Consider the following 27,991-nt stretch of genomic DNA (forward strand, 5'->3'; position numbering starts at 1 on the left):
TTTATACGTTTGATGGTCTTCTGTATTTTTTTTTTTGTTGCGTCGTTGCTCTAAAAGGGGCACGGCTCTGTGGACATCAAGTGGATGATCGTATTAGGGACCGCGGCACATGCTCAGTTATGTCTACAGAGAAAGGAACTTTGAAGGCTGCGTGTGGGAGCTGAGGTCATTGCACAGCTTAGTGGTAGGAATAAAATCGACTCATCGTAGCCTCCATTTTGAGTAGTAGCTATGAAATAGAGGAATTGCATAGTTTGTATCGACCACTACGCTGGCAGTGTCAACATAAAAACGACACAAGCCTCCGACATGGACGACTTGTTCAGTCCGAGAAGGTATTCGAGTTGCCTCGTTAAATGTATATGTTTTTGGACGCGAACATCTTGTATTGTAATGTTTACATTGCCATTTTTATGACATACTTGGGAATTGCAATTGTCGCGATGGAGTTGTTAGCCTAATCTATGTAAAGCTAACAAGCTAGCTACCGTACGGACAAAATATATTATTACGTTAGTGAATTTTGGACTTTAGTGTCATACCGGTATGTGTCAAATCAACTGTGACAGAGTTGCTGTGGTTTCTGTCGATTTTCTGCTCCCTGTAAAGATGGGTGGCTAGCTACACATTGGAAAAGAGTATGTAGCTAGGTTATATCAATACTCCATTTTGCGAGACTTGTCGTGCCACGTAAATAGACGCGTTGACGACATGAGGTTGATTTATTTAAAATCTCAAATATGCGTTATACGCTCGAAAGCAATAAATGCTTGTTGACAATTTGTAAAAAGATGTCAATGTGTGATTGATATGTTTGCAAGGGCCTCGAGACGAGTCTCGTTTATGTAATGCTTGGAGGCGGGAACGTAATACCCGCACTCAGATTGGCTCTTACTGATGGATGGGCGGGATTAAAGGAAAGCACTGCCCAATTGAAATGCAATTTTAAAACGGTAATATTCTGATATTTAGAATAGGGATTAAAATATTGCCACTACTCACTCATATAGCATATTTGCCCTGTGATTTGTGTTAAATATGCATAATCACTGTTGCATATAAACAACACATGCATTAGTATGTCATAAAAAGGGAGGTATCTAGCAGTAGACCTAGTTCTCTTTCCGTTTTAGAACAGAACATGAATTGAATAGCAATAAACATTAAAATCCAATACAACATTATTATCCATATGTTACACCAGACAACAGAAATTTGATTGCACACAGTTGAGAAGAGCACAGGATCAAGCTGCAGTGTAGCACCCCTGGATGAAGAGCATGTTGTGGGGTTAAGGGCCCAACCATAGGGGATTGTTGTTAAACTGAACCCAGCAGCTCTCCAGTTGCCAGATCAAATCCGCCCTTTATTTCCAGTGCCCGGCCCGGGCTTCAAACCAGCAACCAGCTAATGCGCCAACTCCTTAGCCGCTGGGCTACCTACTGGCCTTACAGTGTTTACTTGATTAATAATACAGTTGATGAAATTGTGTCAAGTTGACTTGATGCAACAACAAATAAGACTTGTGTTTCTTGCATTGCATTGTCCAAAAAATATTTATCTTGGTTCCTTTCTGTTCATATTATCAGTTGCAAATATTATACAATAAAGGCTAGTTAATGTAATGAAATCTACAATAACGTAATAATATAACAATGTAATGCTATATGTAACTTGTGTTATAACTGAATTATCCCTATTTCCAGGAGCCTGAACAGCACACAGGGGGAGATCAGAGTGGGATCAAGTCATCAGGTAATAGTCCAACAAACCCCTGTAGGCAGGATGTCACTCTGTCTAGTCTGTATTGCCCATACGAGACCTTAGCAGTACCGCTATGTCTTTGACCATCTCTGTTGCAAAATCTGTGAGCTACTTGATTCATACAGTGTGTCATCATAAACTATCTCACGGTCATAACCTGTCATATATTTGCCCGTATTTGTGAATTACATGGTGCAAAAGTCATATCATTGTAATAAACTGTCTGTGACGGTGAGAATAACATGGTACCTGTCTGTATTATTTGTGTGTATGCAGGCCAAGCTCCCTGAGCTGCAATCACGCCCTGTGCTTGGTGTGCAGACCCAGACAGAGAATGAAGAGTTGGTGTGGATGCCAGGGGTCAATGATTGTGACCTCCTCATGTACCTCAGAGCTGCCAGGTTAGTGTCAACTCAGCAGCACTCAATTTAGCCTGGTCCCAGATCTGTTTTTGCTATATATCCAACTCTTGTTGTTGTTGGCTATACAGCACAAATGGGTCTGGGACCAGGCTACACTCATACTGTATCTCTTGTGTGATGAATGGTGCATACGATTCCTGCCGGATTTAAAGACTGGTGGGATGCATTCAAAACCTTGGTGTCTGTCAGCGTTGCATAACACTGGTGGTGAGAGGGATGTGCATTACTATGGTCATGAAGTTGTGTGCAGAAAGAACATAATTGTTTCACATTGGTGAGCATATCAAGAAAGTGTGACTGCTGCTGGTTTTTAGTTGTCATTTAGTCCAAAGACTTGTCCTATCAGAGTTCTTCGAGCTAGCCTGTCAGGTCATTATTGTTAAAGATAATGTCATTTAAAAACACTTCTGTAGGGGTCTGTAGTGTACAATGCTTTTCATTCTTGTCATCCTGACTGACTGCACAGCCCTCCTAATTTATTTATATTTCCTACCTCTTCCTGATTGAAGGAGCATGGCAGCGTTTGCAGGAATGTGTGATGGAGGATCCACAGAGGATGGTTGTTTGGCGGCCTCTCGTGACGATACCACACTCAACGCTTTAAACATGGTCAGCAGGATAACTTTGCTGCATTTAAATGGGAATATGAAATGGAACAATAAGATCATTTAATTTTCACCTGTTTTACTTCATTTTTTCTCCTTTTTCTTTTTAAATGTAATTTGTGTTTTTTCCGAAAAATATGGTAAATAAAAAAAAAATGGAAAAAAAATATCCCGTGTACAATTGTGTGAACAATATATTGCTACGAATAAGATCTGTAACCCTTCTCAGGAGCTCTGTGTTCCTTTGTCTCCCTTTACAGTTACACGCCAGCCGCTATGACGCGGCTAAAGCTCTGCAGCGCCTAGTGAAGAAACCCGTGCCCAAACTCATTGAGAAATGTTGGTCAGAAGATGACGTGGTAAGGCAGCTTGCACCATGCTTACTTCTGGTGCAAAGACAATGTTTAACTTTAGACACTATGGACCCGATTTAGAGTTGAGATGAGCGTTGCAGCTCATGCTTTTGCATAAATAAGTCCTTGATGTCAGCGCAGATATTTGATTTAAGCGCTAAAATTTCAAGACAGTATATGGCCCAATGTGCTGTTAGGGCTGCTCTGTGGTTGCATCGGGTTACTCCAAGCAACAATGCTATGCATGTTCAATATGAATTATGGCCATTGTATAACATAGACAACAGTGCAACATTACGAAACACGTTTACACTGCATGGTATATTGCACAAGACAAATGTTTGGGAACTATGTTGACTTTGTTTTGCTTCCACGACAATCTTTTTACAATCAACAGAAGCGGTTTATCAAAGGTTTGAGACAGTACGGTAAACATTTCTTCAGGATTCGCAAAGAGCTGTTGCCCAACAAAAAGACGGTAAATGAAAACACCGGGTGTAATATGTTTTACTATCATACTGCCTCTCATGTCTGTCTAGACATAACGGATATAATTGGACATAACTATACACACAATCAACAGACCTAACTGTTTGAGATGCAGTCAGTCTCTTCATTGGAATCTGCAATCTGTGCCCCTCCTCAAAATCATGCGTGTTGTGTTGTTGGCAGGGTGAGTTGATCACATTCTACTACCACTGGAAAAAAACGCCCGAGGCTGCAGGCACCCGGCCCTACCGTCAGCACCGTAGACAGCCATCCTCACGCAAGGCCAAGACTCGCGCCGCCCTTGCCACTGTGAATACCCCCTCCCGCGCCCAATCATGTGAGTGCCGGGGAGGATCAATTCCCTTAAGATTTAGCTGATTTTATGGCAGGCCGTTAGTCTATCTTCTAGTCCAGTAACTGTAGACAACACAATAAGATCGAAATGAATAGGAGTGGGTATAGTCTTTAATCTGATCTCTTCTCTCTCCTGCAGTGGACGTGAGTTCGGCCAGTGAGGATGATCTGGACAGTGAAGACAGCGAGCAGGGCACCTGTGGACACTGTGCTACTACCAGTGAGTACAGCTGAACTCTCTCCATTTCTCTTCAGAGAACACAACAATGTTATTCCCCCATTGATTCTATTAGCTTGCATTGATGTCATGTATCGTACTTGCTCCACCAGCCACCAGTGCTCAGGTCAATGGGTTCTTATGCATTGTGTGTCTGTGTACTATGTAGCTGCCAAATCCAATTTCTCCTTTCGGGATCAATACCGTTGATTAAATTAAATTACATTTTTTAAAGGTCCAATGCAGCTGTTTTGATCTCAGTATGAAATCGTATCACCAGGCAGGCTAAAACTCCATCCCACCAAAACAGGCGAAAATGTATACGAAAAGGCATTATCATAATTTCCACAATTTCACAGTATTATTCCAACCTCATATTGTGGAAATATATATACACTGCTCAAAAAAAATAAAGGGAACACTAAAATAACACATCCTAGATCTGAATGAATGAAATATTCTTATTAAATACTTTTTCTTTCCATAGTTGAATGTGCTGACAACAAAATCACACAAAAATTATCAATGGAAATCAAATTTATCAACCCATGGAGGTCTGGATTTGGAGTCACACTCAAAATTAAAGTGGAAAACCACACTACAGGCTGATCCAACTTTGATGTAATTTCCTTAAAACAAGTCAAAATGAGGCTCAGTAGTGTGTGTGGCCTCCACGTGCCTGTATGACCTCCCTACAATGCCTGGGCATGCTCCTGATGAGGTGACGGATGGTCTCCTGAGGGATCTCCTCCCAGACCTGGACTAAAGCATCCGCCAACTCCTGGACAGTCTGTGGTGGATGGAGCGAGACATGATGTCCCAGATGTGCTCAATTGGATTCAGGTCTGGGGGCCAGTCCATAGCATCAATGCCTTCCTCTTGCAGGAACTGCTGACACACTCCAGCCACATGAGGTCAAGCATTGTCTTGCATTAGGAGGAACCCAGGGCCAACCGCACCAGCATATGGTCTCACAAGGGGTCTGAGGAGCTCTTCTCGGTACCTAATGGCAGTCAGGCTACCTCTGGCAAGCACATGGAGGGCTGTGCGGCCCCCCAAAGAAATGCCACCCCACACCATGACTGACTCACCGCCAAACCGGTCATGCTGGAGGATGTTGCAGGCAGCAGAAAGTTCTCCACGGCGTCTCCAGACTCTGTCACGTCTGTCACATGTGCTCAGTGTGAACCTGCTTTTATCTGTGAAAAGCACAGGGCGCCAGTGGCAAATTTGCCAATCTTGGTGTTCTCTGGCAAATGCCAAACGTCCTGCACGGTGTTGGGCTGTAAGCACAACCCCCACCTGTGGACGTCGGGCCCTCATACCACCCTCATGGAGTCTGTTTCTGACCGTTTGAGCAGACACATGCACATTTGTGGCCTGCTGGAGGTCATTTTGCAGGGCTCTGTCAGTGCTCCTCCTTGCACAAAGGCGGACAAAGGCGGAGATAGCGGTCCTGCTGCTGGGTTGTTGCCCTCCTACGGCCTCTTCCACGTCTCCTGATGTACTGGTCTGTCTCCTGGTAGCGCATCCATGCTCTGGACACTACGCTGACAGACACAGCAAACCTTCTTGCCACAGCTCGCATTGATGTGCCATCCTGGATGAGCTGCACTACCTGAGCCACTTGTGTGGGTTGTAGACTCCGTCTCATGCTACCACTAGAGTGAAAGCACCGCCAGCATTCAAAAGTGACCAAAACATCAGCCAGGAAGCATAGGAACTGAGAAGTGGTCTGTGGTCACGACCTGCAGAACCACTCCTTTGTCTTGCTAATTGCCTATAATTTCCACCTGTTGTCTATTCCATTTGCACAACAGCATGTGAAATGTATTGTCAATCAGTGTTGCTTCCTAAGTGGACAGTTTGATTTCACAGAAGTGTGAATGACTTGGAGTTACATTGTGTTGTTTAAGTGTTCCCTTTATTTTTTTGAGCAGTGTACATACATACATACATACATACAGACACACACACACACACACAGGAAATTCCCCTTTTTTGACTGCACTGGGCCTTAATTTCAGCCTCTAAGGACTGGCAGCACGGCGGCAGAGATAACATCCTCTTGTGTACCACCTGTCGGACCTTCTACAACAAACATGGCCGCCTGCCGCCCGGCCCCAAGCCTGCTGACCCTCCCTTCATGTTCAAACCTGTCAAAGAGGAAGAGGAGGGCAACGGGAAGCACGGCATGAGGACGCGACGCAGCAGAGCACCGGTAAGGCTGAGAGCCTCCCATCTTAGCCCCGTCTAGTGGATACCTCCCCTGCCACCCTCACTAATTTGTCTCAGTCAGTACCATTACAATCATTCTCTCTTTCAGTACTTACTCCGTTGTATCTCTTTCCAGTTGTCTTCACTAAGAAGTGGCCACAAGAGGCGGACAGGCTCCCCTACCAGTGAAGACCAGCAGTCCAGTAGCCATCCGTCTCCTGCACCCAGTGGAGCTAGCTCCACCTCCAACACATCCAGAAGCTCCGGCTCAGACAAGACTGACTCCACAAAGAAGCCTGGCAAGGTACATGTTATTTTTTTAATCTTTTCTTTTTTAAGTCAGGGATATACAGTGCCTTGCGAAAGTATTCGGCCCCCTTGAACTTTGCGACCTTTTGCCACATTTCAGGCTTCAAACATAAAGATATAAAACTGTATTTTTTTGTGAAGAATCAACAACAAGTGGGACACAATCATGAAGTGGAACGACATTTATTGGATATTTCAAACTTTTTTAACAATTCAAAAACTGAAAAATTGGGCGTGCAAAATTATTCAGCCCCCTTAAGTTAATACTTTGTAGCGCCACCTTTTGCTGCGATTACAGTTGTAAGTCGCTTGGGGTATGTCTCTATCAGTTTTGCACATCGAGAAACTGACATTTTTTCCCATTCCTCCTTGAAAAACAGCTCGAGCTCAGTGAGGTTGGATGGAGAGCATTTGTGAACAGCAGTTTTCAGTTCTTTCCACAGATTCTCGATTGGATTCAGGTCTGGACTTTGACTTGGCCATTCTAACACCTGGATATGTTTATTTTTGAACCATTCCATTGTAAATTTTGCTTTATGTTTTGGATCATTGTCTTGTTGGAAGACAAATCTCCGTCCCAGTCTCAGGTCTTTTGCAGACTCCATCAGGTTTTCTTCCAGAATGGTCCTGTATTTGGCTCCATCCATCTTCCCATCAATTTTAACCATCTTCCCTGTCCCTGCTGAAGAAAAGCAGGCCCAAACCATGATGCTGCCACCACCATGTTTGACAGTGGGGATGGTGTGTTCATTGTGATGAGCTGTGTTGCTTTTATGCCAAACATAACGTTTTGCATTGTTGCCAAAAAGTTCAGTTTTGGTTTCATCTGACCAGAGCACCTTCTTCCACATGTTTGGTGTGTCTCCCAGGTGGCTTGTGGCAAGCTTTAAACGACACTTTTTATGGATATCTTTAAGAAATGGCTTTCTTCTTGCCACTCTTCCATAAAGGCCAGATTTGTGCAATATACGACTGATTGTTGTACTATGGACAGAGTCTCCCACCTCAGCTGTAGATCTCTACAGTTCATCCAGAGTGATCATGGGCCTCTTGGCTGCATCTCTGATCAGTCTTCTCCTTGTATGAGCTGAAAGTTTAGAGGGACGGCCAGGTCTTGGTAGATTTGCAGTGGTCTGATACTCCTTCCATTTCAATATTATCGCTTGCACAGTGCTCCTTGGGATGTTTAAAGCTTGGGAAATCTTTTTGTATCCAAATCCGGCTTTAAACTTCTTCACAACAGTATCTCGGACCTGCCTGGTGTGTTCCTTGTTCTTCATGAGGAGGAGGAGAGCTGCTCTCTGCGCTTTTAACAGACCTCTGAGACTATCACAGTGCAGGTGCATTTATACGGAGACTTGATTACACACAGGTGGATTGTATTTATCATCATTAGTCATTTAGGTCAACATTGGATCATTCAGAGATCCTCACATACATCCAAAACATAAAGCAAAATTTACAATGGAATGGTTCAAAAATAAACATATCCAGGTGTTAGAATGGCCAAGTCAAAGTCCAGACCTGAATCCAGTTGAGAATCTGTGGAAAGAACTGAAAACTGCTGTTCACAAATGCTCTCCATCCAACCTCACTGAGCTCGAGCTGTTTTTCAAGGAGGAATGGGAAAAAATGTCAGTTTCTCGATGTGCAAAACTGATAGAGACATACCCCAAGCGACTTACAGCTGTAATCGCAGCAAAAGGTGGCGCTACAAAGTATTAACTTAAGGGGGCTGAATAATTTTGCACGCCCAATTTTTCAGTTTTTGAATTGTTAAAAAAGTTTGAAATATCCAATAAATGTCGTTCCACTTCATGATTGTGTCCCACTTGTTGTTGATTCTTCACAAAAAAATACAGTTTTATATCTTTATGTTTGAAGCCTGAAATGTGGCAAAAGGTCGCAAAGTTCAAGGGGGCCGAATACTTTCGCAAGGCACTGTATGTATTCACTGTAATGGCGCATTTGTGAATTGAAAGTACACTTCAAATGTCTAGTTGTATATCTGCTATTCAGACCAGAGCTTCCTCTTTGTCTGAAGACTTTTGACTGTGTTGTACGTACACCGTAGAACTGAATTGAATAACCAAATTCTATTCCTTCCATCCAACAGAAGATCAAGGAAGAGGTGCCCCTACCAAAGAGTACTAAACGTTCCAGGGAGAGTGCAGCCCAGGACCCAGAGGAGCCTGAGAGAACAGCAACTAAAAGGACGAAAACACAGCAGGTGAGACGGAGACTAAGACGGTAGCGAGGCGATTACCGCGAACGGGTTCAAGATCAGTGAGAAGCAAAAATGTACAAAACCAGCTCTCAGAAATGCTTTTGTTTCCTCATTATTCTTCAGTTAATGTCTTATCTTCCTGCGCTGAGCTACATTGTTGGGTGTGCCTGGAACTATCCACTGCCTCTTTTCATGTAACATTAACATTAACTCCCCTCATCGACAATTCTAACCGTGTGTCATTCCTCTCAGGGTGAACAGGTGGAGTGCCGGTCAGAGGGCGATGGAGAGGCTGAGCCAGAGGGGGGGGAGGGGGAGGAGGAGAGCTGCTCAGACAGCCGCAGTGCCCAAGACGACGGCAGCAGCGACACCAAAGACATCGACCAGGACAACCGCTCCTCCTCCCCCAGCATCCCCAGCCCTCACCAGGGCAACGAGGGCAATGAGAGTGACTCCGACTCCTCTGTCCAGCAGCCCCAGGGTGCCCACCAGGCGGCAGCAGAGACCACCCCTGCTGCTGCTGCCCTTGCTGTAACACAGACCGCACCGACTGTTCCTCCAGTGCAGGCTGCAGTCTCGACCACATTCCTGCCCCCCCGGGGCACCTCTCCCTCTGCAGAGCCTGGCCAGGTACAGGCCCAGGTACCCCACTCCCCAGAGCCCCCCCAGCCTGCTCAGGCTGGTCAGTCAGCTGGCTATGAGTCAGGCCCAACACACAGCCAACCCCCACCCCCCTCCTCACACCCCATCTCTGGCCCATCACCCCTCCCTCCACCACTGGGACAGGCCCTTCATCCTCCATCTCCTGTGTTCCAGGGTCCTCTTCCTCCACCTGGCTCTCTTCCTCCCACCCTGCCCCTCCATGGTGCTCCCACCCAGGGCCCCCGCTCCCAGCGACCCCCTCCTCACATACCCAGGGAACCTCCTTTCTCCCAGGCGATCCCCCTTACTTCTGGGCCCCAAATCAAACCACCCCCAACCACACCCATCCCACCATCGCACAAGCAGCAGCCACCGCACCTCTCCTCTGCTCCCCCTTTCCCCCAGATGCCGTCCAACCTGCCCCCACCGCCAGCACTGAAGCCCCTCAACTCTCTGCCCAACCAGCACCCTCCCGGTGCCCCTCCACCCCCCCTCCAGCTCATGCCCCAGTCCCTACCCATGCAGCAGGGACTCCCACCCCAACCTCCCGTGCTCACTCAGCTGCAGAACCTCCATGGCAGAGGCAGTCACTCCCACTCCACCCTACCCTCCTCTGGCCCCTCGGCCTTGCACCCTGTCCCCTCTGCTCCCTCTACCATGGGTCCAGTTCCTTGTCTCCAGCCCTCCTTCACCTCCATGCCCCTGCGACCCTCGCCCGGAAACCCCATTGGCATGGGAGGGTCACATGTCCAGATTAAAGAAGAGCCATTGGATGAGTGTGAGCCTGAGAGCCCGCCCCCTCCACCTAGAAGTCCCTCGCCAGAACCTTCGGTTGTCGACATCGCCAGCCACGCCAGCCAATCAGCACGGTACTTACTGCATGACATCGCTCATGATGGTCTTATAGAATAGGTCTCCTTTACAGATTTAATTGTGGCCATATTGTTGACCATCTTATGGTGTTGTGTTTCTCGATGTATAACAGATGTTGTTCATCTGAGTTTGCTACATTCTCAAACGTAATGTTGTGTGATTTCTAAATATGCTGTTTTGATACACGTCCATTGTTTTTCTTTTCAGGTTTATCAAACACCTGGACCGTGGCTACAACTCGTGTTCCAGAACAGACCTGTTCTTCACCCCTCTGGCCTCATCCAAGCTGGCCAAGAAGAGAGAGGAGGCTGTGGAGAGATCCAAGAGAGAGGCTGAACACAACGCCCGAGAGAGGGAGAGGGAGAAGGACAGGGAGAGAGAGCGGGAGAGGGAACGAGAGAGGCAGGAAGAGAAAAATGCTGTGAGTAATATGCTGTGGTCTTCCCTCTATTCCTTGTTTGTTTTCTTTCACATTAATAAATTGTGGCCCGTTCAAAAGGGAAACCCGAGTGTGGTGGCATCAGTGGATATTGCACCAGTTGGATTCTAACTCTTATTTACATGCGGCCTATTTAAGTCGACCAATTCTACGCATGCTTCCTCGATGTCAGGCGCATGCGCTGGTGTCTCTTGCTGCCGCGCTGCTGTTACTCGCTATGCTTGCTGTTTTCTGATCCTCCCCCCAGCCTCTGCCTGTCTGATTTCTGTGTTTCTTCTTCCAAGGGATTTGATAGAGCATATTGTGCTCACTGCTCTGGCACTGAGCTACATGAAGGAGCAGAGCCCATCTTTTCCTTTTTGAAACTGACATGTCTTACCATCTCCTATCTCAGCAATGATATTATTACATAGTAAAACAATGTAATCAGTTAATGATGTCTGTAGGGCCTTATACATTGTTTTCTCGCAAATTTTAACCACCTTAATGTTCCCTCTTCCAGAGAGCGTCCAGCTCGTCCCACGACAGCCGTATGAGTGATGTCCAGATGATCGGCCAGGTCCACATGCGTTCCTCCTTCGAGCAGCCCCCCACCAGCGTGGCGGCCGTCCCCCCTTACATCGGCCCCGACACCCCGGCCCTGCGCACCCTTAGTGAGTACGCCCGACCCCACGTCATGTCCCCCACCAACCGCAACCACCCCTTCTTCGTGTCCCTGTCCCCCGGGGACCCACTGCTGGCCTACCACATGCCCGGCCTGTACGCCGCCGACCCCAGCATGCGAGAGAGGGAGCTCCGTAACCTCCGAGAGAGGGAGCTCCGCGAGAGGATGAAGCCCGGTTTTGAGGTCAAACCCCCGGAAATGGAGACCATGCATCCATCAGCCAACCCCATGGAGCACTTTGCCCGACATGGAGCCCTGGCCCTGCCTCACATCGCTGGGCCGCCCCACCACCCCTTTGGCCATTTCCACCCGGCCATGCAGAACCACCTGGAGAGGGAGAGACAGGCGCTGGCCCTGGCCGGGCCCCAGATGCGTCCGGAGCTGAGCTACGCTGAGCGGCTGACTGCCGAGAGGCTCCACGCAGAGAGGATGGCGTCTGTGGCGAATGACCCGGCCGCCAGGCTGCAGATGCTGAACGTGACGCCGCATCACCACCAGCACTCCCACATCCACTCACACCTGCACCTGCACCAGCAGGACCCGCTCAACCAAGGTGAGGGTAAGGGCACTTGTATGTTTTTTTTGTTTTTGTTTCATCTTCAGGATATGTGTGTACATATGTGTTCTGCATATTCACAAATTGATTATTGTTTTTGTTCTGTCTTCTAAAACAATAAAATCCGATAAAAAAATAAAAAAATGTAAAACAGAATTAAGTGGTAATAGTTGTTCCACATCTATGGTGAGTGAAGCTTAAGGACCAATCTCTGCTACATGGTAGCTATCTTCATTGAAATAAAATAAATTATTTAATGTTGTTTGGTAGTCTTATTTATTGTTGAGAGAGGAGTTATCAGTGTAGTTATCAGTTGGTATGCGTGTATTGTTCACCCCCCTGCCCTATGTTAACTGATGTGTGTGATATGTGTTAATTGATATACTGTTTGTTCTCCTGCTTCATTAGATGATGTGTGTTACTGTCACCCAGGTAATGGCCCCCACCCTCTGGATCCCCTGGCTCCAGGGCCCCGCCTGGCCCGCTTCCCCTTCCCCGGAGGCCCCATCCCCAACCCTCTGCTCAACGACCTGCCCCATGACCATGACATGCTGCGACACCCACTGTTTGGTGAGGAACCTCAACCTTCACTGTTTTATATGGGAACGCACACATTCAGTTCACTGTATTTAGTCTATATTTCTGTGTTATTGTGAATTGGCTGAGACTCACTCTGAGGTTTTGTGTCCCTTGATCAACATCCAAACAGCCTATGCCGCTGTTGCAGGAGCAGGGTACCCCCGTGAGCTTCAGGGCCCCATCCCACAGATGTCTGCAGCCCACCAGCTCCAGGCCATGCACGCCCAGTCAGCAGAGCTGCAGAGGCTGGCCATGGAGCAGCAGTGGCTGCATGGACACCACCACCTACAACATGGGGGGCCTCTGCCCGGGCAGGAGGATTACTACAGGTGAGGTGATTACCACCTCGAAAAACAACCAACAACAACAGTTTAGCTGAACCACAGTGCTTTCATTTATGCATTTATTGAGAAGTCTTCAATCCCTCGTCGAAATTAGGATCTTGGTTTATTGATGAGCTATTGCACTGACATTAATATTGTGTTGTTGTTGTTTTCCTCCGCAGCCGCCTGAAGAAAGAAGGTGACAAGCCATCGTGAGACACCTGACGGTGTGAGTCACCATGGAAATACATAGAGATAGCAATGCTGTGTACTTTTGACATTATGCGACAACTAATCTTAGTGTATCCTTTTCTAAAAGTCTAAATGTAATTGAGAATGAACTATCTTTGGATCTGTATGCTTGTTTCTTGCTCAGCACTTAAAGGGATAGTTTACCCCCAAATCATCCAAGTTTTTGTGAGACTTTTTCATATTTCAATAATGGTCTGGTTATAGAAATTGAAGATTAGTGTAGTCTCTATTCCATACCATTTGTTGTCTACCACTCCATATGGATTTTGTTGTTTCTAGAGTTCTCCTAATGCAGTATATATAGCGAGTGCGGAATATGGCTCACCTTTTTTGGAGTTATGAAAACATCTGACAAACTTTGATTTGGGGGGGTGAACTATAATTTTAATTTCTAAACAATCTGAATGATCTCCTTGTACAGAATGACATTTAATATTAGATGTTTGGATGATTGACTGTAATAACCTTGCATGACTGTTTCCCTTTCGATTTTCATCAGAACTTAGAGTAGCGTTGTTCGTTTGTGTTTAGACAACTAAAAAGCATAGTAGATTAATTTTATTCTATATCTGCTAAATATTTGTCTAAACCCTAAAGTTTTATATATTTCAAGATAAGTTTTCACAATTTAACCTAAGCTCTGACACACACAGTACATTTTTGAGATTGTAAATAATATATGTTCAATATTCTATATTAATAACTATGATTATTATTAATATGAGGTGTGAATTCTTGACTTGCAAGCTGGCACAATAAAATTAAATTATTTAGATATACACACAGTATATATAGCGTTATAAAGTAAAGTGGGTTAGCACAGAAAATTATAAATTGGAGTATCACTATTGTCACCCCTGACAGAAAACAGTGTTTAGAACAGTGGATCAGGAAAGTAATATTGTGTTGGTTAGACGAAACAGAAAAAGCATTATAACCTTGGCATCCCTACCATGGACAAATCCTGTTTTAATATTTATGTGAAATAATAATAATATGGAAAAACAAAAATGTATGCATTGCATATTTATTTGAATAAATAATTCTGCAATAACATGATAACATTTGTTCAAAGTATATCTTCTGTATGTATTGGTTGCTTAGGATAGACCTTTTGGGGGGGAATTGTTCTGGTAACAGCATTTGGCCAATAGGGGGCAATCCTCACCCTTCCTCATTGAAGCTGTGCTGTTTCAGTAGGATCACTGTACACTGTGGCCATTTCAAATCCCAACACACTGAGTGTATGGTAATGTAGACCCTACATCCAGACTTGTGCAATTATATGGAAATGAAGTGGAGACTGAGAGGAAGAGATGCATAGTGGTACATTTAATTGCTAAACAATGACAAATAGCTTCTTGAAGTTATTCCATCAACTTACACACACACAGTACCCTATTATCATAGAGGTTCATTCAACTTTTCTAAGGTGAAAAGTGCTAGTGTTTGATATTCATTTCAAATATCTCAAATATTGCAGATACCATTTGGCCTTTCCACTGCCGAGAAAACAAATCGGAGCCTTGCATAGACCATGTTAATATTGGCATTTTATAAACATGCAGAATCATGCTGAAGTACATTCAGTTACTTTAATTGATGCACAATGTGATATAATATGTTGTGTACTCAACAGAGCCCTTGGTGGAAATGTAATTGATATCTGAGATGGTAATTTGCAACAACTGAATGATTTGTTTGGACTGACCATCATTGAGATCATTTATTACACAGCAACCAACCACGCGTTATCAAATTGTATCAATTCTTTCATTTAGACATACTTAAAACTCCCTCCAATTATTTTTCTTCCCTCAACGTAACGCTTTGGAAGGACATTCTGTCATGACATGTATAATACACTATACGTACGTTGACCATGTACAATAAACTATATGTACGTTGACCATGTACAATAAACTATACGTACGTTGACCATGTACATTAAACTATACGTACGTTGACCATGTACATTCACATGAAATGTTGCACATCTCCCTTTTTGCAAGCACAGAATATTTAGCACGTTTCTCCCGTTTGCATGCATGACAAAGCAAAGACATATTCTGTAGGCTGTAGCCTCTCTCCGAGCATTAACACAAACCTACCAGGCTGACTGACATCTTTGACTTACACGTAACTCTTGACAAATCCATTTTCTCCACATAGACTTTCTACATACAAATTGCATTTTGCTTTGCACATATGTCAAAAATAGGCACTAATGGTTAGCTTTCAAATTCTCTTGATAAAATGTAGGAACTGACCATGCTGACTGACTTAATCACAACAAATGCTTTTTACAAGACCCGAATACTCTGTTTTATTACATGAAGGCACCACATAGTCATGCTTACCATGTTATTGTAAAGTTACATTGACATACTGCACAGTCTCTATTAGTCTCTATGGTCCACATCAACCTCCGTTCACCCAGAACATTTTTATCCCTGCTATTTAGGTGTGTTTAATCCTGTCTGAGAAATATTTGCATACTGAACATCGCAATTTAGGTAATGTCTCACTGTCAAAATCGAATATCATTTACCAGCTCAAGCTTCCTGTTGAGTAAAACATTAGTGGCCTGTGTCCCAGACACAGATTAAACCCAGTACCAGACTAAAAAGCACTTTCGATGGAGATTCTCCATTTAGCCTGCTTTTTGTTGTTGTCCCGGAATAGATTTAATCTGTATCCGGAAAACTGCCTCTATCTGGATTAGAATGCTTATTAACTTTACTTCTACTGTCCTGCCAGTAAAAATGATGTAATGCTATGGCAATTACTACTGTGATTGAGATATACAGTTGAAGTCCGAAGTTAACATACACTTGGGTTGGAGTCATTAAAACTCATTTTTCAACCACTCTACACATTTCTTGTTAACAAACTATAGTTTTGACAAGTCGGTTAGGATATCTACTTTGTGCATGACGCAAGTTATTTTTCCAACAATTGTTTACACACAGATTATTTCACTTATAATTAATTCACTGTATCACAATTCCAGTTGGTCAGAAGTTTACATACAGTAAGTTGACTGTGCCTTTAAACAGGTTGGAAAATTCCAGAAAATTATGTCATGGCTTTAGAAGATTCTGATAGGCTAATTGACATCATTTGAGTCAATTGGAGGTGTACCTGTGGATGTATTTAAATGCCTACCTTCAAACTCAGTGCCTTTTTGCTTGACATCATGGGAAAATCAATAGAAATCAGCCAAGACCTCGGAAAACTAATTGTAGATCTCCACAAGTCTGGTTCATCCTTGGGAGCAATTCCCAAACGCCTAAAGGTACCACGTTCATCTGTACAATAGTACGCAAGGATAAACACCATGGGACCACGCAGCTGTCATAAGGCTCAGGAAGGAGATGCGTTCTGTCTCCCAGAGTTGAACGTACTGTGGTGCAAATCAATCCCAGAACAACAACAAAGGACCTTGTGAAGATACTGGAGGAAACAGGACAAAGTATCTATATCCACAGTAAAACTAGTCTTATATCGAAAGGCCGCTCAGCAAGGAAGAAGCCACTACTCCAAACCACCATAAAAAAGCCAGACTACGGTTTGCAATTGCACATGGGGACAAAGCTTGTACTTTTTGGAGAAATGTCCTCTGGTCTGATGAAACAAAAATAGAACTGTTTGGGCATAATGACCATTGTCATGTTTGGAGGGAAAAGGGGGAGGCTTGCAAGCCAAAGAATACCATCCCAACCGTGAAGCACAGGGGTGGCAGCATCATGTTGTGGTGTGCTTTGCTGCAGGAGGGACTGGTGCACTTCACAAAATAGATGGCATCATGAGGAAGGAATATTATATGGATATATTGAGGCAACATCTCAAGACATCAGTCAGGAAGTTAAAGCTTGGTCGCAAATGGTTCTTTCAAATGGACAATGACCCCAAGCATTCTTCCAAAGTTGTGGCAAAATGGCTTAAGGACAACCAAGTCAAGATATTGGAGTGGCCATCACAAAGCCCTGACCTCAATCCTATAGAAAATGTGTTGGCAGAACTGAAAAAGCGTGTGTGAGCAAGGAGGCCTACATACTTGACTCAGTTACACCAGCTCTGTAAGGTGGAATGGGCCAAAATTCACCCAACTTATTGTGGGAAGCGTGTGGAAGGCTACCTGAAAAGTTTGACCCAAGTTAAGCAATTTAAAGGCAATGCTATCAAATACTAATTGAGTGTATGTAAACTTCTGACCAACTGGGAATGTGATGAAAGAAATAAAAGCTGAATTAAATAATTCTCTACTATTATTCTGACATTTCACATTCTTATAATAAAGTGGTGATCCTAACTAACCTAAAACAGGTAATTTTTACTAGGATTAAATGTCAGAAATAGTGAAAAACTGAGTTTAAATGTATTTGGATAAGATGTATGTAAACTTCCGACTTCAACTGTAAATGGTTATTCGTGTTTCTACGTTGTATGAAACTCTTATGACACTCCTATGGATCCAAGTTAAAATGTCTGGAAAGGGTTCTCTAGAAGCAATAGCTATATATCATGCCTTATCTTCAGTTGAATCATTCAGATCTCCAGCTTCCCTTCTCTTCACCACGTAGCGCCGAAGGTACTGGATGGCAGATATGGCACTCACATTTGCCAGCAGAGCTGAACAATTGTTCAGAGAGATTTGTTTACATAATTTGAAACCTGTCTCGCAATTATACCAGTCCGGTCCAAGCTCTGTTTGTGCTACCTTGGTAACTCATTGTCCGGCCAATGTTTGGCATGGCAATTCCACAAAGAGTTGGCAAGTGCAGAAACAGACTGGCATCCTGGCTACAATTAGACATGAGTAATTGACTTATTTATATTCCGTTTTAATACCCATGAAATGTATAGAATAAATACAATAAAACATTGATATAAAAACCAATGATAATTGATGACAGTGCTTTTTGGCAATACTAAGCGGTTCTATGGATTTACCTGCTTTCCATGTATCTGCAGCCATTGGATCTGCTGACCTCAGTACCCAGGAGGCAAATGCAATACAGACCAGACACATGTCAGACTGCTTCAGTGAGAAAAGGATGCCATCTTTCTCTACAGGAGGGAAAACACATGTAACTGAGATGGGTCAATGAAAATACATGACCTTAATACATAAAATGTATTAAGTATTATGTATAATGTACATGTAACTGCCATAATAAAAGAAACATCAACATAGTGTCTTAATAGGACGTTGGGCCACCACGAACCAGAACAGCATAGATGGTATAGATCCTACAAGTGTCTGGGACTCTATTGGAGGGATGTGACACCATTTTTTCACGGGAAATGTGTTGTGTGGTTAATGGTGGTAGAAAACGAGGTCTCGGGCACCGCTCCAGAATCTCCCATAAGTGTTCAATTTGGTTGAAATCTGGTGACTGAGAAGGCCATGGCATGTGGTTTACATCGTTTCATGCTCATCAAACCATTCAGTGACCACTCGTGCCTAATAAATGGGGGCATTGTTAGCTATGGTAGGCAAAATAACGACCTATCCAGGATTTTTATACATGACCTAAGCATGATGGGATGTTACTTGCTTAATTAACTCATAACCGCACCTGTGTGGAAGCCCCTGCTTTCAATATATTTTGAATCCCTCAATTACTCAAGTGTTTCCATTATTTTGGCAGTTACCTGTATGTGTAAAAGTATAAGAGTATGTATGTACACAATGTGTGATTGTATAGGTAAAGGATCAACCATCTCACATCACTAGATAATACTTACTTGACACTGAGACGGTTGTCTGTAGGCTTTTGAATCGTCTCTGCTTCTCTGAAAGCTGTCTGAAGATCTGGTGTCCGAGTTGAATGACCTCAGGTGGAGGAGGGGAGATCCTGGTTGCCTCATTGACAATTGTATCAGCTTGGCTGCGTGGTGTAATGGGAGGGGGCAAAGCCCTCTGAGCCTGACCCACAGCTGGAGACATCCAGGCACCAGACCTCCAGCACCAGCTACTGCTAGTGCTGCCCATTCCTGGGAAGCGGATCCTCCTCAGGGAGAGCAGGCTCTTCCAGTTCCCTGTCCAGCCTCTCTGGCTGTAGAAGTGGGTGTTTTGTGGGTAACCATCTGGGGCGGCAGAAGCGGGCGAGGAGAAGGACACAGCCTCTTTGGCCTGGATGTCGGAGCGAGTCACCACTCTGATAGGGGAGCAGTCGTCCTCCTCGGATTCGAGATATGTGTCTTGTTGTGGGAAGAGAAAATCTTCCAGTTCGGGGGACCTGAGGTCTCGTGCAGCCGAGCGAGAGCAGGAGAAGATGGGGACTGGTTCTCCTTCACCATGCAGGGACTGCTGGACCAGGGGAGGGAATAACACTCCAGCTCCGTACTTAGAGAGAGAGTAGTCATAACAGCACTCAGCCACTGACGTAGACATAAGGGACTCGTAGACAGAGAGGACATCCTCTGTGAACAGGTACTCGTATAGTTCTGGAAAGGTGATTCTGTAGCGCTCGTCCAGTATGTCTGTATTGGGTAGAATTGGGGAGGGCATTCGGCTGATTCTATCAATCACTGCAAGAACAGGATTCTCCGCAAAGTCTAAGTCCTGACAGCTGTTGAGAAATAAGCTCTTTTCTGCTTCCTCGAGCATGTCCTTTAGCTCCATCTCGACCTCCAGAGCTTGGGCATTGCGCATGTCTTTTGGCCTCATCTCTATATCCAGACCTTGTACAATGGGCACGTCCTTTAGCTGCATCTCTGCCTCCAGAGCTTGTACATTGTGCACGTCTTTCAGCTGCATGTGGACCTCCAGAGCTGCTTGTACATTGCACATGTCTTTCAGTTGCTTCTTGACATCCAGAGCTTGGGCATTGTGCATGTCTTTCAGCTGCGTCTCTACTTGAGCTACCTCCAGATCTTGCACAATGTTGAGCATGCTTCTGCTCTTCCTGATCCTTTTCAGGCATGTAGCTTCTGGGAGGAGGCTGGTGTTGGAGATGCTGTCTTTGTTGGGGATGCTGTCTTCAGAAGAGGAGGATAGTGCTGCAAGCTCCTCACAGTCAACAGGAGTGGCCAGGCCAGTACTGGAGTCTGTTTCTTCCTGTGAGATGGCCCCTGAGCAGGGAGACTCTGATCTTCTCCGTTCGAAGTTCCCAAGCTCAGGGCTGGGGATTGAGCTAGTGCCGAAAAATGGCATGTACTCTTCGTCAAAATCGGAGAAGGTAGAGAACTCGCAACTCGAGCGGTCTGGCTTGGGGGAGTCATCGTTGTGTGTGAAATAGTCAGAGTCTGCGGTATCGGAAGTGTCCATTAGTGAGCTGTCTTGTGAATAGTATTCCTCAATATCAGTCAGGGAACTGTTCAGCATGTCTGCGTCTGTGACTGTGACATCAACACGTGCACTGTCAGATTCCTGAGGATGGAGGGTCTCCTTCGGGGGAGATGGGCTTCTGCATACCCTGAGGTGCAAGATGTCTTTAATCGTCAATTTTTCCATTTCATCCCAAAAAGCAGAGATGGCATACACTGGGCGAGTAGGGTCTGATGCATTATACGATGTTTCAGGGTTTTCTGTTGGTGTCACTGTTACTTCGGGATGAGGAAGAGGAGGTTGATCTTCTGAAGTGTTTGTCTGTGGTAAATGTTCCCAGACTGTAAGTGGCTCACCAGCTCTGTGTGCTGGTGTCTCATTAGTCATGTGGGAGTCAGGGCTGTGCTTTGAATCAGCCGGCACTGAGCTTTGCTCTGACATTATAGGGTTACTGTTACTGTGACCAGTGGAGGGACATGTTCTGACAGACTCGATGTAAGCCTGGTCAGCTGTGTTTTCATAACCTTCACGTTGTGACAACAAGGGGCAATTTAGACAGTCTTCCTGAATTAGTGGCTGTGAATTAGCAGTAGGGGTTTGTAGAGGAAGAGAGGCAGAGAGAGTGGAATCTATCTCACTGGAAGGTATGTTAGTATCCTCCATTTCTGTGGCTGAGACATACTCCTCTTCAGAATCATAGCTGGTGCTGGTGGTGTAAAATAATTCCCCTTCCTCATTCGAGTACACAGACTCAGAGCGGTGAAGTGCAAGTAATAGGTGTTGTAGTTTGGATAATGGATGGTCTACTGACCTTTTTAAGCCAACGGCTGAGCTGTAATTTTCCTGTTTGTTTTCTTCTACAGACGACTCTGGGTCGAGCGCCTCGGTGGAGTCATCCCTCTGAAGGGGCGACTCTGTAGAAATATTCACGTCTTCACTGAATGATGATGAAGAGCTTAACTCTGAAAAGAGAGGGGGTAACTCCGAATAGCTTACATTTATTTTGGGAAACTCTATATAGACTTCTCTATGATAATTATTTGGCAATGTGTGTGTGTCTGGCAGTGGTTTTGACTTATTGCATGACTGGGTACTAAACTCATTCATGGTCTCCTGCCTGTTAGATTCCTCCATTCCGTCTATATCTATCTCTGACTCACTCTCAGGGGGAGGGTCTGGCCCCTCTGAGGTGTGGTGGCCCCGTGGGACTGAATTCCTACAAGTTTTTTTTTTTCTTCTTTTTTTTTTCACCGCGGTGGCAGCATGTACTCTGTGAGGCGCTTGACTTTCGTTCACGGTCACAAACCAGCGCTCTTTTTCTTCCCTTGGCGCCACAATGGCATGTCTCTCGCATAATATAGCTGTTTCTGTGTGGGACAACAGCTGCTCCTGGCTGATATTTTGGCCTGGATACAGGTCTTGGTGTGGCAGTGGAACAGGCTGTAGGGAGAGGGGTGTTAAGATGTCATGTAATGTACCAGTGCCACCTTCGCTTGGCAGCTCTCCGTCGAATCCTTTGATATCTGAGACATCACAGGCTCCAGAGGGGTCACTGTTAGCTATGCACTTGTTGCTAGAAGATTCTGGAACTGAACCCAGATTTTTTGTTATGTCCTCGTTCCTAGAGGTCTCTTTTGTGTTCTGCTCAGCAGTCTCTCCTGGGGTGTCTTTTACCAACTCTGTGGTGAGGCTGTTTTCTTCAAAGTACCCAGATTCTCTGTTTTCTCCATAGTAGCCAGAATCTGATTCTTTCTGTGCATGGGGGGAGTTGTCAAAGACCCTGTCCAAGAGAGCACCACCCTCTTCCTCAGTTAAGCTCAATGGATAATTTAGTTGTGTTTCTTCAGAGCCACTCTCGCAAATCTTTACAGGCAGGTCTGTACAGATGAAATCCTCTCTGAGGGTAGCCTCTTCCTTAACACTGGGCTCAGATGGGATGGCAGTGTTTGGAGCTGCATTCTGCTGCCGGGGGTCATCTTGGACATTGCCTAAGGCCGGAAACACTGGACACACAGAATCCTCTGGTTCCTCATCACTGAGGCCCAAGTCGTCTGATCCTGCGAGCTCGGGCTGTGGCAGGGAGCATTCCTCACTCTCCTTATAGAAGCTGTCCCAGTCCCGCTCCGCTATGTGCACACTGTGGTCTAAGTCGTCCATGGCAACCTTCACAGGCTCCTGCATCTGTAAACAACACAACATTTAAGGGCGTCAGTTAAAATGTCAAAGTTGAAAGGTTATAGAATCCTTTACAAACAGTGCATTTCGAAAGTATTCAGACCCCACACTTTGTTGCGTTACAGTCTACACCCATAATGACAAAGTGGAAACAGGTTTTTAGAAATGTTTGCAAACTTATTGTCACGCCCTGACCTTAGAGAGACGTTTTATTTCTCTATTTGGTTAGGTCAGGGTGTGATTTGGGTGGGCATTCTATGTTTTCTATTTCTTTGTTTTTGGCCGAGTGTGGTTCCCAATCAGAGGCAGCTGTCTATCGTTGTCTCTGATTGGTAATCATACTTAGGCAGCCTTTTTCCCACCTAATGTTGTGGGTAATTGTTTATTTTCTGTGTGTGTTTGTGTGCGCCACGGTTGCGTCACGTTCGGTTTCTGTTTACCTGTTTTTTTTGTGAAAGTTTCACTTTATTAAAAGATGTGGAATTACATACACACTGCGCCTTGGCTCATGACAGGGAGTTTGAAGACAGTGAACGTCACACTTATTAAAAATAAAATAAAAATACCTTATTTACATAATTATTCAGACCCTTTGCTATGAGACTCGAAATTGAGCTCACGTGCATCCTGTTTCCATTGATCATCTTTGAGATATTTCTTCAACTTCATTGGAGTCCAACTGTGGTAAAGTTATTTGATTGAACATGATTTGGAAAGGCACACACCTGTCTATATAAGGTCCCACAGTTTACAGTGCATGTGATGTCAGAGCAAAAACCAAGCCATGGAATTGTCCGTAGAGTGTGTTGAGGCACAGATCTAGGGAAGGGTACCAAAAAATGTCTGCAGCATTGAAGGTCCCCAAGAACACAGTGGCCTCCATCATTCTTAAATGGAAGAAGTTTGGAACCACTAAGACTCTTCCTAGAGCTGGGCGCCTGGTCAACTGATACAGTGCCTTGCGAAAGTATTCGGCCCCCTTGAACTTTGCGACCTTTTGCCACATTTCAGGCTTCAAACATAAAGATATAAAACTGTATTTTTTTGTGAAGAATCAACAACAAGTGGGACACAATCATGAAGTGGAACGACATTTATTGGATATTTCAAACTTTTTTAACAAATCAAAAACTGAAAAATTGGGCGTGCAAAATTATTCAGCCCCCTTAAGTTAATACTTTGTAGCGCCACCTTTTGCTGCGATTACAGCTGTAAGTCGCTTGGGGTATGTCTCTATCAGTTTTGCACATCGAGAGACAGAATTTTTTCCCATTCCTCCTTGCAAAACAGCTCGAGCTCAGTGAGGTTGGATGGAGAGCATTTGTGAACAGCAGTTTTCAGTTCTTTCCACAGATTCTCGATTGGATTCAGGTCTGGACTTTGACTTGGCCATTCTAACGCCTGGATATGTTTATTTTTGAACCATTCCATTGTAGATTTTGCTTTATGTTTTGGATCATTGTCTTGTTGGAAGACAAATCTCCGTCCCAGTCTCAGGTCTTTTGCAGACTCCATCAGGTTTTCTTCCAGAATGGTCCTGTATTTGGCTCCATCCATCTTCCCATCAATTTTAACCATCTTCCCTGTCCCTGCTGAAGAAAATCAGGCCCAAACCATGATGCTGCCACCACCATGTTTGACAGTGGGGATGGTGTGTTCAGGGTGATGAGCTGTGTTGCTTTTACGCCAAACATAATGTTTTGCATTGTTGCCAAAAAGTTCAATTTTGGTTTCATCTGACCAGAGCACCTTCTTCCACATGTTTGGTGTGTCTCCCAGGTGGCTTGTGGCAAACTTTAAACTACACTTTTTATGGATATCTTTAAGAAATGGCTTTCTTCTTGCCACTCTTCCATAAAGGCCAGATTTGTGCAATATACGACTGATTGTTGTCCTATGGACAGAGTCTCCCACCTCAGCTGTAGATCTCTGCAGTTCATCCAGAGTGATCATGGGCCTCTTGGCTGCATCTCTGATCAGTCTTCTCCTTGTATGAGCTGAAAGTTTAGAGGGACGGCCAGGTCTTGGTAGATTTGCAGTGGTCTGATACTCCTCCCATTTCAATATTATCGCTTGCACAGTGCTCCTTGGGATGTTTAAAGCTTGGGAAATCTTTTTGTATCCAAATCCGGCTTTAAACTTCTTCACAACAGTATCTCGGACCTGCCTGGTGTGTTCCTTGTTCTTCACGATGCTCTCTGCGCTTTTAACGGACAACTGAGACTATCACAGTGCAGGTGCATTTATACGGAGACTTGATTACACACAGGTGGATTGTATTTATCATCATTAGTCATTTAGGTCAACATTGGATCATTCAGAGATCCTTACTGAACTTCTGGAGAGAGTTTGCTGCACTGAAAGTAAAGGGGCTGAATAATCTTGCACGCCCAATTTTTCAGTTTTTGATTTGTTAAAAAAGTTTGAAATATCCAATAAATGTCGTTCCACTTCATGATTGTGTCCCACTTGTTGTTGATTCTTCACAAAAAAATACAGTTTTATATCTTTATGTTTGAAGCCTGAAATGTGGCAAAAGGTCGCAAAGTTCAAGGGGGCCGAATACTTTCGCAAGGCACTGTAAATTGGGAGAGAAGGGCCTTGGTCAGGGAGGTGACCAAGTACCCGATGGTCACTCTGACAGAGCTCCAGTTCCTCTGTGGATATAGGAGAACCTTCCAGAAGGATAACCATCTCTGCAGCACTCCACTAATCAGACGGAAGCCACTCCTCAGTAAAAGGCACATGACGGCCTGCTTGGAATTTGCCAATAGGCACCTAAAGGAAACTCAGACCATGATGAACAAGATTCTCTGATCTGATGAAACAAATATTGAACACTTTGACCTGAATACCAAGCGTCTTGTCTGGAGGAAACCTGGCACCATCCCTACAGTGAAGTATGGTGATGGCAGCAACATGCTGCGGGGATGTTTTTCAGTGGCAGGGACTGGGAGACTAGTCAGGATCGAGGGAAAGATGAACGGAGCAAAGTACGGAGAGATACTTGATGAAACCTGCTCCAGAGCACTCAGGACCTCAGACTGGGGTGAAGGTTCACCTTCCAACAGGACAACAACCCTAAGCATACAGCTAAGACAAAGCAGGAGTGGCTTCGGGACAAGTCTCTGAATGTCTTTGAGTGGCCCAGCCAGAGTCCGGACATGAACCCGATCAAACATCTCTGGAGAGACCTGAAAATGTCTGTGCAGCGACGCTCCCCATCCAACCTGACAGAGCTTGAGTGGATCTGCTGAGAAGAATGGGAGAAACTCCCTAAGTACATGTGTGCCAAGCTTGTAGTGTCATACCCAAGAAGACTCGAGGCTGTAATTGCTGCCAAAGGTGCTTCAACAAAGTACTGAGTAAAGGGTCGGAATACTTACAGTGAGGGGAAAAAGTATTTGATCCCCTGCTGATTTTGTTCGTTTGCCCACTGACAAAGAAATGATCTGTCTATAATTTTAATGGTAGGTTTATTTGAACAGTGAGAGACAGAATAACAACAACAAAAATCCAGAAAAACATATGTCAAAAATGTTATAAATTGATTTGCATTTTAATGAGGGAAATAAGTATTGGACCCCTCTGCAAAACATGACTTAGTACTTGGTGGCAAAACCCTTGTTGGCAATCACAGAGGTCAGACGTTTCTCGTAGTTTGCCACCAGGTTTGCACACATCTCAGGAGGGATTTTGTCCAACTCCTCTTTGCAGATCTTCTTCTTTTTTTCCCTCACTGTATGTAAGCTGCTTTTGCTTTGTGATTATGGGGTATTTTGTGTAAATTGATGAGGGGGAAAAAAAAACGATTTAATCAATTTTAGAATAAGGCTGTAACGTAACAAAATGTGGAAAAAGTGAAGGGGTCTGAATAGTTTCCGAATGCACTGTATTCTCACTTGGGGGGGAGAAGTGGGCAAAACAATTTGAAAGTAACCTAAGGCACATGCTGTATGACACATATTGTTTATGCATCTTTTACTAATTATATTTACAGATATTAATCTGAAGATGTAATGAATACTTTTAAGGAAACGATAAAATATAACTTTTATAAATTGTTTTTTTTTCCCGCAGTGTCTGCAAGAAGTGTTTTCTACATGTTTTATGTTGTTCCGTAAATCAAGCACAATGCCGTACAGAATATTTTGAAAATGATGATTGTAAAAGGTGCCCTCGTGCCATTTCAGACTTAGAACTAATGTTTTGATTTGTCTTGGGGTGTTGTTGTGATGAACTCACTGCCCTCCCCTCTTGCTATATGAAAGCGGACTCTAGTTCAAGCAGTACCTTGTCGAAATCTACACTCGGTAGATCAGTTAATGTAAAAATGTTATGGGCTAGTATGCGTCACAGAAACATGGCAGTTGCAGTTCCATAACAGACCCCCAAAAATACATCATGGCCCTACTCCTGGAAAAATGGTCATGTGATCAGAGTTGGGCAACGACACTACTGTCACCTTCCACCTACAATATCACAACATACTATGCATACTGGAAACATCTCAAGGTTAAAATTCTATTAGCGTGTGCAATCTATGTCAGACATATTGTAACTCGCCTCTTCACTCTGCATAAACTTTGGCATACAGTACATACCCATAAAAATCCTAATGTGGTCCAAAATAAATACATTCGAGTTAGCGTATCTTTTGTTTTCACATACATAAAGATATAAGATTTATATGCATTAAAATCCACTTCATGGAAAGAGCTTTAACCCGTCCAACTCTTCAAAGTCAACAAGTTCAGATACCATTCAACATATGCTGTTGAGGCTTTGTTCTGGTTTGATAGACAGCTTTTTATAATGAAACTAAGTCAGAAATGTGCAAAAAAATTTGCAAAGGACACTGAGGCCTTGTAGGCTAGAGGTAACTTTTGTCATAAGCACAACACGGGTCCATAAGTGGCATTCTAGCATTCAGTAAGATGGGAACTGTATTGTAGGCTACAGTATGTGTGGTGTAGGTATTCCATGCTGATATGTTTAGTGTTCAGCAAGAATGGCCTCCTACCTGTGGGATGAGTATAAAGTCTCCAGGTTCAGCTTTTCCTGCAGCAGTGACATGCTGTGTGTTTGTCCTCCTGCGTCCGCCTGTCCTTGCCTGTGGTGTAGCAGAGTCAGAGTGGGGCCTAGCCATTCACCACATTATAAATAGACCTGTAGCGGTGTGTCTGTCTCCTGGTCACATGTAGGGATCTGCTCGGGTCCGGACGCCCTTCTCGCCCTTCTCACCCCTTCTC

General features: G+C 44.4%; 2 protein-coding genes across 7 annotated transcripts; one reads left to right on the forward strand and one right to left on the reverse strand.

Annotated features, from left to right (window-relative positions):
* Positions 1–98: 98 nt before the first annotated feature.
* Positions 99–14,344, forward strand: rereb (arginine-glutamic acid dipeptide (RE) repeats b). 5 transcript variants are annotated; one of them, XM_036950169.1, is made up of 17 exons: positions 99–335; positions 1,707–1,755; positions 2,041–2,165; positions 2,696–2,795; positions 3,052–3,150; positions 3,542–3,622; positions 3,817–3,970; positions 4,127–4,207; positions 6,232–6,425; positions 6,558–6,725; positions 8,847–8,960; positions 9,210–10,468; positions 10,680–10,893; positions 11,414–12,134; positions 12,540–12,701; positions 12,841–13,044; positions 13,216–14,344. In XM_036950169.1, the coding sequence occupies exons 1-16, from the start codon at positions 310–312 to the stop codon at positions 13,041–13,043; spliced, it is 3,750 nt and encodes a 1,249-aa protein (XP_036806064.1). In that variant the 5' UTR covers positions 99–309; the 3' UTR covers position 13,044; positions 13,216–14,344. The 5 variants fall into 5 exon arrangements, with proteins under 5 accessions (XP_036806064.1, XP_036806060.1, XP_036806062.1 ...); XM_036950165.1 differs by having other exon boundaries at positions 100–335; positions 12,841–13,039; XM_036950167.1 differs by having other exon boundaries at positions 100–335; positions 12,564–12,701; positions 12,841–13,039.
* si:ch211-157b11.14 (uncharacterized protein LOC799552 homolog) lies at positions 13,095–27,937 on the reverse strand. 2 transcript variants are annotated; one of them, XM_021568864.2, is made up of 4 exons: positions 27,763–27,937; positions 19,040–22,745; positions 18,242–18,358; positions 13,095–13,219 (listed from the first exon to the last, which is right to left on the reverse strand). In XM_021568864.2, exons 1-4 carry the CDS (start codon positions 27,886–27,888, stop codon positions 13,158–13,160), a joined length of 4,011 nt encoding a protein of 1,336 aa, XP_021424539.2. In that variant the 5' UTR covers positions 27,889–27,937; the 3' UTR covers positions 13,095–13,157. The 2 variants fall into 2 exon arrangements, with proteins under 2 accessions (XP_021424539.2, XP_021424538.2); XM_021568863.2 differs by lacking the exon at positions 13,095–13,219 and adding an exon at positions 17,428–17,920.
* Between the last annotated feature and the right edge of the window lie 54 nt (positions 27,938–27,991).

The sequence above is a fragment of the Oncorhynchus mykiss genome, chromosome 17, assembly GCF_013265735.2.
Source record: "Oncorhynchus mykiss isolate Arlee chromosome 17, USDA_OmykA_1.1, whole genome shotgun sequence".
NCBI lineage: Eukaryota > Metazoa > Chordata > Actinopteri > Salmoniformes > Salmonidae > Oncorhynchus > Oncorhynchus mykiss.